Source organism: Octopus bimaculoides, chromosome 1 (assembly GCF_001194135.2).
Source record: "Octopus bimaculoides isolate UCB-OBI-ISO-001 chromosome 1, ASM119413v2, whole genome shotgun sequence".
Taxonomy (NCBI): domain Eukaryota; kingdom Metazoa; phylum Mollusca; class Cephalopoda; order Octopoda; family Octopodidae; genus Octopus; species Octopus bimaculoides.
The window spans coordinates 191,843,020-191,856,085 of NC_068981.1; the positions used below are offsets into that span (position 1 = coordinate 191,843,020).

Consider the following 13,066-nt stretch of genomic DNA (forward strand, 5'->3'; position numbering starts at 1 on the left):
ATTGTATTTCTTATTTCTAAATGTTTGGCAATTACTGAGCTGAATGTTTTGCTTCAATAACAGCAGACCAGGATTATCCATCAAAGACATTGTGCTAATTTTACTTGTTAAAACATTTTAGCTCACAAAAACCTTCTGTATTAAATAGAGGAAAAGTTGTGATAGTGTTTATACACAATGAAATGCCAACTTTTCCTTGCTCACATGGAATTTGTTGAGGCAGATTTTCTATGGCCAGATGCCCTTCATGTTGTTAACCCTGTTTTCTAAGTAAATTAATATTTACCCATGGCCGGATATGTTTTCACAGAGGATTGAAAACAAAAGGTACTGCGAGTATGGCAAGGTGTCAGGTACCTCATTCCTTTGTCATTTCATCTGAAAGGTTCAGCTTTTTGAGGTCATTCTTCAGTACTTCATTCCAAATATAACAGGCTTCTTTGAGTTTCCATCTAACAAATCCATTTACAAGGCTTTGTTGGCTCAGGGCTACAACAGACATTTACCCAAGTTGCCATGCAATGGAACTGAACCCAAAACCATGTGGCTTCTCAACCACACAGCCAAGCCTGCACTTTCATAATTAATTAATGAAATTCAAGTTACTAATTAATATTTTGTGCTTTCCATATTTCAAATTATTACAAAATTTCATTTTTTTTTTTAAATTAAACTTATTTCTTTTCTAATGCAGGAGGATAACTACAATTTTTAATTGTAAATTGCATATAATACTAATATATTTATAAAGTGTTACTTGTGGCATTAACATTAGCTGTATGTAATAGCTAATATGATCTGTATATTTTCCACACATTAAAATTTAAGCCTTCTTTTTGTTAATAATATATAGCTGTTTATTAGCAGATTTTTGTTTATCAATTTGTATTCATGTATTACTAATTTTATATTTTTTCTATTTTTCTTTTAACCTTAAAGTAAAAAAGTGGACCCCTGTCAAAAGACACCATTCTGCAGGTGACATGTTGGTCACTGAAATAGAGCCAGGTAATGACCTGGATAAAGTAGAACGTCCAAAATCAGAAGGACATGCTTACACCAGGCAATTTTCACCAAAGAGAACATCTAGTTATGGGGTATGTTTATTTTATTGAAATGTATGAAATATATCAAGTATCTCCTGATGAAAAGCTTCGTTATAGGTTGAAGCATCCATGGGGACTAATCATTATGCCACTTTTATTTTTGTTTGTTGGAAGAGGTTTAACCTTTTTGCTATCACATATTTCTGCTGAAATACTCAACTTTTGTTTCAATTAATTTTGCAACAGACGAAGAATTTAGTAAAATAACTTCACCATTCTTAAGCTTGTGTTTCAAGCATAAATTAACTGAATTTTTTATGGAAAATTTTAATTAAAATCACCTTAAAACAGGAAGTTTGTATCACTGAACTGAGGGCAGTTTCAAGCAGGTTGGTATCAAAAGGGTTAAAAATGTCATCTGAGTGGAGCTGAAGAAATAAATATTAGTCATATATGTTCAGTATTCAAACTGATTACAGAGAGAAAGAGAATTCAGGACTGTTGCATGTTACATCTGGCTTCTTTGGTGTTGTAATATAAACAGTTTTGTTAGCATGAAATATATTAAAAAAAACAAAACAAAAAACAGATCTTGAGTTCTTTAGAATTCCACTTCTTCAAAAATAGTGTTTGCTAGTAGCCATGTCATGGTACTTGTCTGTCTTCAAATATTTGAGCAAATTTTTTTTCTATACTTTGCTTTATCAAAAACTTTAATATATTTCTTTCATGCTTTCCTTTCTGATCTTGATTTTACAAAGACCTGTTTTGAAGCAGTGCTGTTATATAAACTTTCAGAGTCAAATTTTTTATAAATTTTCATATAACCTATTGTGGTATGTGTTGTAATTGTTACAATTTGTTTTCCAGATAAGAATTTAAGGAAATAACTGCTCTCTTTCTATCCTCCCCCCCTCTCTCTCTGTGGTGTTTCAGTCCAGACTAGCCCTGATCAAAGGAGCAATTACTGTTACTGGGGTTATCTAGGACTACATTAACTACATTGTCCTTGCTGTTTTTAAAGAATAGCTGGGCTCAAAAAGAGATTTGGCTGCCATTTCTTGCAGATCAAGTGGCCACATAGTGGCTCCATCATTGTTATTTAACGATGATGATCTTTTTATGTTAGTTTTATGAGGCTTATGAAGATAATGAAATTGTTGAATTCCAAACATAATTGTTACAAAGTAACTTCTGTTTGAAACATTACATCATATTATTTCAGTAATAAAATATATTAGACAATAAAGCTGATATAAAAATTAAATTAGCCTGTACACATTAATTCACTAAAATTTTTTTTGAAATATAATTAATTCATTAATAACCTATTTCATTGACTAACAACTTTACCAAACTAACCACTGGTTTATAATAAAAATAAGTAATGAGCATTGATGAGTATATGAGTGAACCAGCCTTAAGTACTGTAAATCATCATCCTCATCATTTAAAGTCTTTTTTCCATGCTGGCATGGGTTGGGCAGCTTAAGAAGATCTGAAGGACTGCATTGAAGTTATGGCTGGGATGCTCTTTCTAACTTGGTGCTTACTTTCATACTTGCAGCACAAGTAAGACAAGAGAGCATAACGAATCACCAGTCTTCTCAGTCCTTTGACATTTCCTCCATGTGGCTCAAGATCTGGAGCTCAGCCTCCACTAATCTGTCTCGTGTCTTCCTGAGTCTTCCTCTTCTCCAAGTTTCATCTACTTTAAGTGACCTTTAAACAACTGTTCTCATCCTTATGCACCATGTGGCCAAACCAGCACAGTCTTCTCTCTTGCAAGCTATATCTGATTCTTCTTATGTCTAACTTTTCTCTCATCACATTTGCATTTTGTTATACATGCACACTAACCATTGCACATCCAATAGAGCATGCTAGTTTCATTCCTCTCTAGTTTTTGCATATCCTCAGCATTCAGGGCCCATCTCTCCCATTTAGCATTGCTGTTCATACACAAGCATCATACAGTTTGCCTTTCATTCTGGGAGAGAGGCTTTTTGATGTCTACAAAAGTAATAGCTCTGAACTTTCTCCAATGAAAAATTTGTAGCATGAAAGAAATATTATTTGCTCATTATTTGTATATGTTTTAAGGGATCTTAATCAATTTTGTATCTGGATATATTCAGTGTCATAGAATATAGTCATTTCAGCTATTTGGTCAGTGAGTTAACTGTTCAGAGCATTGTACTAGAGTATATACTTCAGTTATGTTCCATGTCTTGTTTCCTGTTGCCTTCAGAGTTATCTCAATGTCCCAGGTGAATAACAGCTTATTTAGATAAGCAGTTCTAGTTATGATGCCATTAACCTTTTCCTCATAGTACACTACAAGAGATTTTATAAATGATCATGTACAAGATTTAAAAAATATCAGTCGTTTGTCAGGCTTTCCAACTAAAAATGTTTTGCAGTAAAACATACCTTTTTAGTTTTAAGTAAAAATATTTTTACTCTCTACCAGGCACCTGTTCTATATCGTTAGTTACCTTACTCTTGAGAAGTCTGACAAAAACGTCATTGGCTGTGTCTGACTCAATAAACTGAGCCGACTGCCTCTGGACTTCAGCCTGTCTCTCCTCTCTAGGATTGAAAGTATCCTATTAGATCATACATTACAGTGTGTGGTGATGGTGTGCTCTCCATCAATTAAAGTTCAGATGCATCCATCATACGATTCCTTATTAACAACCTGCTTGCTGTCACGTCTAAGGATGCTCAGTCTTTTGCTGATGATATTACTATTCACTTTTCTCTATCCTTTTGAACAGTCATCTTCTGTATGCAACCCCAACAGCTCGCACTAAACTTTCTCTATTTCCACAAACAAAGACCTCCCAAATATTCTCCAATGGTGAAAGTACAAAGATGCAATGACTGCTTATGTCAAGAAACAATCTTGTATCTCACCCTCTCCACTCTTGAACAATACACAATTGAAGTCAATAAATGCTAGACTTCACAGTCATTGATGGTTTCTCTACATCTCCAAAACTAACCTGCTTCTGAACAGTGATCGACTCTCTCTCTCTCTCTCTCTCTCTCTCTCTCTTCTGCTCATCAACCCAACTCTATCTCATCCTTCAACTGTCACACTAACCATTAAACCCAATTCTGCCTCTGCACAATCTTAACTCTCTAGAATTGCTTCCCTGTTTCTTGTTTTTGTTTTCATCTTTGATGTTGATTTACTGTTCAAACATCAACCATATCAATTTTCGCTGTCTGGGTCATGGGCACTGTTCCTTCTCAGTTGAAGGGGTTGGGGACCTCACCAGAACATTTTGCTTAACAAAAATTGTTTTGCTACTATTAAATTTTGGAGAATGATCATTTTAAAACGAAACTAGACAAAGATAATGTTAAGAGGACTCTTGGTTCTAATGCAGTGTAATGTTATTATAGATGCAATGGCAGAGATTAAGACGCTATTAATTATTCAGTTATTTTGCTTCACACATGAGACTGAAGTCAGATCAGATCAGATCAGCCTTATTTATTTTATATATTACATTTTGTGAACAATGACACCATTAGTTTTAAAGGGTAGCCACTAGTTTCCTGAGCTTGCAATAAGTGTTGGTGCAATTGAAAACAGAACGAATACTACAGAGTATTTTAGTTTGATAGCACCAGATTATTGGTTTTTCTCAGTGATATTTATATCTTTCATTGATTTACATTAGCAAAAGATGCACACACATACTCATTCAATAGATTTCCACAATGTGTCTGTCTACCACATTTTACTCAAGGCATTGGTCAACTCGAGGCTATGTTGAAATACATAAATGATGACTTAACATCAATATCTTAGAAAGCAGTTAAAAAGGAAGGCCAGCATACTAGTAGGATAGAAGCGATCATCATCATCATCATCATCATCATTTAACATCTGTACTCCATGTTGGTATGGGTTAGATGGCTCAACAGGAATCAGTAAGTCTAAGGACTGTGTCACGCTCCAATGTCTGTTTTGACATAGTTTCTATGGCTGAATGCCCTTCCCAATACCAGCTAGTTTAAGAGTGTACTGGGTCCTTTTTTGTGTGGCACTGGCACTTGTGTGGTTACCATGTAACTCACAAGACCCCTCAACTGAGTAGAACTACAATAGAGAGAGAGAGAGAGAGAGAGAGAGAGAGAGAGAGAGAGGTTTTATGCTAGGTGTTGAGAGAATTAAGTGTGAAAGAAGGATCAGGAACAGGTTTCTTGATGTAGAGGTGATACATGCCTGCCTCATTATTTAAAAATGGATGGGAGGATTTGGAATGGAGCTGGACAGAGAGATAAAGATGGTGGTGGTGGTGGTGACAAAAAAATACAATTATCAAATCAATCAATCTTATTTATATGCTTTCACTGATATACTGATTTGATTAGTTTCAAGGCTAAGATTGTGTGTCAAAGGAGAGGTTTTGATGAGTTAAAATGATGAAAGCATGTTAAGAAGAACAATATAACAAGGATTGGTGTACAGATGCATGTATATGTTTGTTGTCACTTATTTTATTGTAATATTTGTTTACATCTTAAATAGATATGTCATTTCTGTTTTGTTTATTTTGACTTATTTTGTATTTCTTCTTCTCTAGGGCCAATCTCCTTTTGGAAAAGCAATCTCATATAAGAAACAAGAAAGATTAGGTGAAGGTTCATATGCAACAGTTTATAAAGGAGTCAGCTGGTAAGTCAGAGTTGTTCGCTATATGTTATAGAATGTCCTTATATGGCCAATACATTGCCCTACATATAAGTGAAGCAGTAATCCAGTCATAGAAACCAGGCCAAATTCAGACTGGGACCTGGTGTAGCTCTCCGGCTTACCAGTTCCAGTCAAACCATCTAACCCATGCCAGCATAGAAAGCAGATGTTAAATCATGATGACGATAATGTAGGTGTGTTGCACTGACTTTAATCGAAGAACATCAAAAACTAAAGTAATTTTTTTTTTTTAATTAGTAAAAGCAAATGTTATTAAATTTATAATATAATAATGTTAGTCAATAAGGAGAAAAGTTTTTCAATTTCTCTTTCAAGACACAACAGGATGTATTGAAACTTCCAGTATCTATTGGCAGAAGAGTCCACTTCCTCATACCATTGTTTTATATCTATATCATTTCCTATAGTTATTTACTACTTTTATACTGGTTAAAGACTGAAATGGCTATTAGAAAGTAATTGAAGGATGTTTGTGAAGAAAAGAGAATGTATTTGTGACAGTTTTGTCGAGCCAGTTGGATATTGTTCCAGCTGTGATCATGCTGTCTTGTTTTCATATATAATGTATCTAGGATTATATTATTTTATTAGTTTAAGCAGCTGCAAAGGGGCTCCTTTATTTTAATAATATATACATTCCTTTGTTGGTAGCTACTCTACATTATGTTATTGCACATATACTTCTAAAAGGATTCTTAGAAATAACTTAAGTAGAATTTTGTTATTTTTGAACATGTGTGTGGATGAAGGTTGTGGTTAGGAGTTTAATTAGTTTTGCGTGTGCCTGTTTCTTAACCCTTTTATTTTCATTTTTCTGTTGAAATAAACTTAATCTGTTTTGATTAATTTTGAAAACAAGGAAGTTATTAAAATAACTTTGTCATTATTAAGCTGGTGTTTGGATCACAGATCAACATGAAATTTTAATGGAAGATTTTAATTTAAATGACTTTAAAATAGAGTTTGTATCACAGAACCAGGAACCTAGGTGGGTTAGTATCAAAAGTATTGAACCCAAGAAATTCTAAAGTTAATAAAACTAATTTTGCCTTTTATACAAACAACTATGTTAGTGGAGAGAAAGCGAAGAAGCCAGTAATTTAAAAATTTAGCATTTTTTCTTCACCTTGTGATTGCTAATGGAAACATTATTAGAGAATTTGATACCATAGTGGCGTTTTTATTTCACAATAAGCACAGGCAGGACTCTGTGGTTGAGAAGCTTGCTTTCCAACCATGTCATCTTTAGTTCAGTTCCACTGCATGGCACCTTGGGCAAGTGTCTTCTGCTATAGTTGTGGGCTGATCAAAGGCTTGTGAGTGGATTTGGTAGGCAGAAACTGAAAGCAGCCTATCATATCTGTGCATGTATATGTGTGTGTGTTAGTTAGTTAGAAAGAGAGAGAGATAGTGAATCATAAGCTTCTGCAGGATTTCCATTTACTGAAGTTCACTCTCAAGGCATTGGTCACCATAAGGTTAAGTATGATAGCAGGCAATATACTCAAGGTGTCACAAAGTAAAATCAAGCTGAGACCCATTTGGTCGCATGGTTTTTATCGTTGGATGCCCTTCCTGCTGTCCAGTAAGGAATCTTTTTATGCCACAGGTCTTCAAAAGTTTAAGTCATAATGACAAAAAGAAATACCAGCATCAAATCAGTTTTTCTCCAGTGAAACTGTGGAATTCATCAACATTCACGCACATTTACATATGTGATCTCATGCACACACAACAGGCTAAAAATTTCCGTCTACCAAATTCACTGACAAGGTTTTGGTAGGCCCAGGACTACAGAAGACACTTGTTCAGGGTGTCACACAAAGGGATTGAACCCAAAGCCATTTCCTTGTGAAGTGAAATTCTTAACTACATAGCCATTGCTGTGTTTATATTTGTTAGTATTAGGACAATGTTAATGAAGTGTTTGTTCTATTAGTAATCTGTAATACTCTAAATAGATTATCATGAATGCCATTTTAATTAGATATTTGTCACTAATTATAACAGTATATATATCTTTGTTATAATACTGAGTTATTCATTCATTGCAAGTCTTTTATTTGATGTTGCTCTTATTTGTGTAGATTCCAATCGATGTTTGGATTTATGTCTTATCTATTTGTTGCAGAATATTTCTTATAAAATGTTGTTTAGGAAAAAACACCAGCCACAAAACCTGTTCCCCACCCCCAGCCATGTTCTGTATTGAATCCAACTGTACAGCACTTTGGGCAGGCCCAAACCTTATGATTGGGTTGACAGAAACTGCATGGAAACTTGTTGGTTGTCCTTTATATTGCTTTTGGTTGGTAAATTTAGTCATTACCCAGTTTAATGGTTCTTGCTATACAAATCAAATTTCTTGATATCTAAGACCCTTCTGTTAATTCCAGAAGTTCTGCAAAAATGTCAAATCCACTTCCATTCTGATCTAAATATACCATATATTAAAAAAAAAGTTTAATAGGTGCAGGCATGGCTGTATGGAACCACATAGTTTCTGGTTCAGTCCCACTGCACAGCACCTTAGGCAAGTGCCTTCTACTAAAGTTCCAGGCCAACCAATGCCTTGAGAGTCAATTTGGTAGATGGAAACTGTGGAGAAATTCAGCGTAAGTGTGTGTGTGTGTGTGTGTGTGTGTGTGTATGTGTACACATACTCATACACATGTGTGTGTTTTTGTGCTTGCATTGCATTTGTCTCCCACCACTGCTGAACAACTGGTGTTTATGTTCCTGTAACTTAGCAGTTTGGCAAAGGAGACCAATAGAACAAGTACCAGACTAAAAAATAAGTCTTGGAGTCAATTTATTTGACCAAACTCTTAAAGGCAATGCCCCAGCATGGCTGCAATCCAATGACTGAAGCAAACTATAAAAGAAAACGGTGATTGTTATGAAATCTTCAGAAGAACTTCTTTACTCATGAGAAATAGGTTTGTGTGCAGAGTCTAGGAATATGTGGTCAAGAATAGCTGATCAGTGTGGAGATGAGTGATGCTACCTGTTTGTGAATAAAATATTGTAATATGAATAAGCAGCTAGTATCACCTTTCAAGCAGTAAATACTACTATTCATCCTACTGCTTTATTTCACTATGAAACATAGTTTTTAATGTTAATGAATTGTTTTTGTAACAAATATAAACAATTAGTAAAGTTCATTGCTTTGTCTTATATTTATTACTGTTCTTGTAGATTTTTCAGTTTCTGTAATTAATCCAAATGAATTTAAAATTGCTTAAAAATTATGATTAAAGAAAACATGTTGATTGATAGCTAATCCCCAAGAGAATATGGTTGTGTTGTTATATTTAGCATGTCCTTTGTGAAATCCATATTATGCAAGTAAAGAGGATCAACAGTCATTTATAATTCAAAACAACACAACTGCTGACTATCAATGTTAATCCTCTAAACACGTTATGTGTAGTTCAATACAAGGCTTTTTTTTTTTGTTTTAAAATGTCAATCTTGCCGATAAAGTGAATGTTAAAATTGTGTATTTGTAGGTTTCCTTGTTTTTGGGGGGAGTGGGGTGGGGGTTCTGGTTTCTCATTAATGGAAAAAAAAAAAATTTGGTTTTTTAGACTAGAAGCAGTGCTCTTTCATTGGAATTTAGACATCAGCAGGGTAGTCATGTAGATATCTATGTATGTGTGTATTTATGTATGCATGCACATGTATACATACATTACATACATATACATGTATGTGTGTGTGTATACACGCTCATGTAGGTATAGGCATGGATGTTATTGCAAATATGAATTTTATTTCATCTTAAACTTCTGAATGTTTTAATCCTTTAGCATTCAAATTGGCCATATCAATCCCAAGTATTTTACCTGTTTTGTGTTCAAACTGGCTTGATAAGGTGTCATACACCTACCCTGCATTGCCATTCTAAAACTAAACAAACACATCATCGAGATATCGAAGTTACAAGATAATGTATGATTAATTCAAAATATTGTGAATAAATAAGCATTACATTTGACACATAATTCAAATGCTAAATGGTTAAATATCTTAACTGTGCCTCTGATAGCATGTAACAGTTATCTTTTAGAAATGTTCTTCCTGATTTTGTGAAGCCCAGATTCTCAACATGGGTACTGAGGTTGTTAGTTACATAACCAAGTGCTCTAATAATTATTAGTAAAAATCTAAAACTATATCCTGGATGAGGGTAACTATAGAGATCTCGTTGTCTGTCTGTCAATCTTTCTTTAGCCATCTCCTTTTTCAGTAATTGTACTCATATTGCTCGTGTTCTATTTTTTCTATTTTAGTTTATCTAAATATTATTCTTCTGGATTCTTCTCTTCAGTACTTTTTGACTTTGATAGTTATTAACTTTCATGTGATTTCAGTTTAACAAATCAAGTGGTAGCTCTTAAAGAAATCCGGTTGCAACAAGAAGAAGGAACTCCTTTTACAGCCATTCGAGAAGGTAAGTTAGATATTGATGATTTAGTGTTACTCATGTCTATATAAAGAATATGACACCAAGGTAGAAATATATAGACTTTGTGTGTGAATACTAAATTTTTCTTCTCAGCTGATATTGTGAATGTGAAATAATTTGATACATTTAAAGGTTGGAGAAATTTTTTTATATATTTGATTATTCTATCTAAAAGTTATTTGTTTTTTTTTTTAAGCTAACAATACATTGTGAAATTTATTCAGTATCTAAGCTGGTCTAAGCTATGTTGTTAAAATTTAGTTTAAAGAGTATTCTTCTCTGTTGTTAAACAATGTAGTTTTTCATATTTGTGATGAAGTGTCAACTTGATTAAACCTTAATTTATTTGTTTTATATTTTTCACTCTCCAGCTTCATTATTAAAGGTCCTTAAACATGCAAACATTGTCACATTGCATGATATAATCCGTACAGATGAAACATTAACATTTGTTTTTGAATATGTTGTGAGTATTTAGTCAAAATTTGTTCACTCTTTTTTGTTTTTAGAATTACTTCACTTTTTGGTGAGAGGGATTATTTCTTGCTACTGTAATAAACTAAATATCATCTTTTTGTTATTTTCCCCCTCAATTTTTCAATTTCTTACTATTTAGCAATACCCTCAAAACAGTGAGCATTATTTCTAGGCTATTTCTCTTAACAGTTTGATACCAACCTGGCTGAGACTGCTCCTCGGTCTATGAAACAAACTTCTTGTTTCAAAGAGATCTAAATTAAAACCTTCCATCCAAATGTTTTTTAATCTATGATCCAAATATCAGCTTAACAAGGACTTTACTTCTTCAATATTTTCAAAATTAACTGAAATAAAAGTAGTTTATTTCACAAGAAATATGACAAAAGGGTTAAATCCACAATATAAACGTGTGTATGTATTAGTCCAGTTGGTTACTGGACTAATACATACACACATACAAGTGTGCATACATTTAAACATGCATTCATATGTTCATATTTATGTTGGCAGCAGCAGAATTTTAATGGCTGTTTTTTGATAGTGGCCTTTATTGGACAGTTCTACTGGCAAGAATAACCCCTTGTGTAATTTGGAGTGCTTAACTTTTGAGTTAAAGTGCTGGTGTTAAGAATTACTACCAAGTTTTAGATAATCAAAAATTATAAAGAAAACACTTTTAAATGACTCTTCCGATTGATATGTAAAACTCTATGGCAACCATTTATAACAACATAAAATCTTTCAAAATGTCATCTAATTTTTATGACCTACATTAAAAATGTCATGTATTTGACAATCATATTTTTGTGTTTTGGTTTCTCTAAGAAAGTTTCCATTTTATGAAAGCTGTTATCCATTTTTTTCATCCCAATTTCAGCATACAGATTTGAGTCAGTATTTAGAAAAACACACCGGTGGATTAAATGCATTTAATGTTAAGGTAAAACTCTTTCTTCTAATTTATCCATAATGTTTTTTTTTTTGTTTTTGACTTTGTATTTCTGAATTTGACATATTCTGAATGCTTAAATATCTAATAGAAATATTTTCAGAGCTTCATAAATGTGTAGGTACAGAGTTCAGTTTTTAATTAAATGATTTTGAGTTCTGTCTCACTAAATGACATTTTTGAGCAAGCACCTTCTACTGTAGCCTCAAGCTGATCAATACCATGTGAATAGAATTATTGGGTGGAAAATGTATAACACATCATTTATGTATGTGTATATATATATATATATATATATATATATATATATCTCCAAACGTGGCCAATGACAGTACCCACTGACTGGCTTCCATGCCAGTGGCACATAAAATGCACCTTCGGAATGTGGCCGATGCCAGTACCCCCTGACTGGGCCCTGTGCCGGTGGCACATAAAAAGCACCCACTACTCTCTCAGAGTGGTTGGTGTTAGGAAGGGCATCCAGCTGTAGAAACTCTGCCAGATCAGATTGGAGCCTGGTGCAGCCTTCTGGCTTGCCAGACCTCAGTCAAGCCGTCCAACCCATGCCAGCATGGAAAACGGATGTTAAACGATGATGAGGATGATATATAGCAAATAAGTAACAAGGAAGTGTATATTTGTCTCCTCATGACATCACATGATAGTTGATGGAAACTCTGTGTACACACTCATTCTCTCTCTCTCTTTCTCTCTCTCTCTCTCTCTCTCCCTCTCTCTTCCTCTCTCTCCCTCTCTCTCCATGCAACCATAGGAAAAGACATAAAATGATTGCAAGAATACATCAGTGAAGGCTTTAGTTCAATCCCTCTATATTCCTATCATCTCTGACTTTTCTCCTTTGAGTCAAAGAACTGGGTTCAATGTATTCAACAGAAAGATGATGTCCCAGCATGGTTGTAGTCCAATGATTGAAACCATAAAAGGATTTTTATCTTTTTAACCTATATCTAATTCTTTTTTATTTTATTTTAATGAACTATAAACTATAAGTATACAAATAAGTTTTGTTATCCATTTAGCAATGACCTTTAAAGGAAGAAACATAAAGAAATTTCACAAGAAGCTTCTCAAGCTTCTAGTAAATATGTAAGGTTTCACTAAATATCTGAGAGTTGGCGGGGATAGCAATTATGCTGATCCAGTCAGATTTTATTTAAAAACAAAATCAATGCATTTCTATTAGTTTCCTTCATCAGACACAGTATCTCAGTTCCACTACCATCCTCTGTAATTCTAGTCAATAGAGAATTCATAGTGTTTATCTTCCATTAGATCTGATCACATAATTTTGACCTCATTATTTCAGATTTTAGTTACAATTCTAAAGTTTCACCTATTAACTTATTTTCTAAGATTGCATT

The 13,066-nt window shown here is 33.7% G+C and overlaps 1 protein-coding gene across 3 annotated transcripts in view; it reads left to right on the top strand.

The window, feature by feature from the left end:
- Positions 1-13,066, top strand: part of LOC106877593 (cyclin-dependent kinase 14) — a 179,172-nt gene that overhangs the window by 143,660 nt on the left and 22,446 nt on the right. For all 3 annotated transcript variants that reach the window (XM_014926538.2, XM_052973464.1, XM_052973465.1), the window contains exons 5-9: positions 940-1,097; positions 5,651-5,742; positions 10,161-10,240; positions 10,627-10,721; positions 11,613-11,675. In XM_014926538.2, the coding sequence (XP_014782024.1) occupies positions 940-1,097; positions 5,651-5,742; positions 10,161-10,240; positions 10,627-10,721; positions 11,613-11,675 (488 nt within the window). The remainder of the gene's footprint in view (positions 1-939; positions 1,098-5,650; positions 5,743-10,160; positions 10,241-10,626; positions 10,722-11,612; positions 11,676-13,066) is intronic.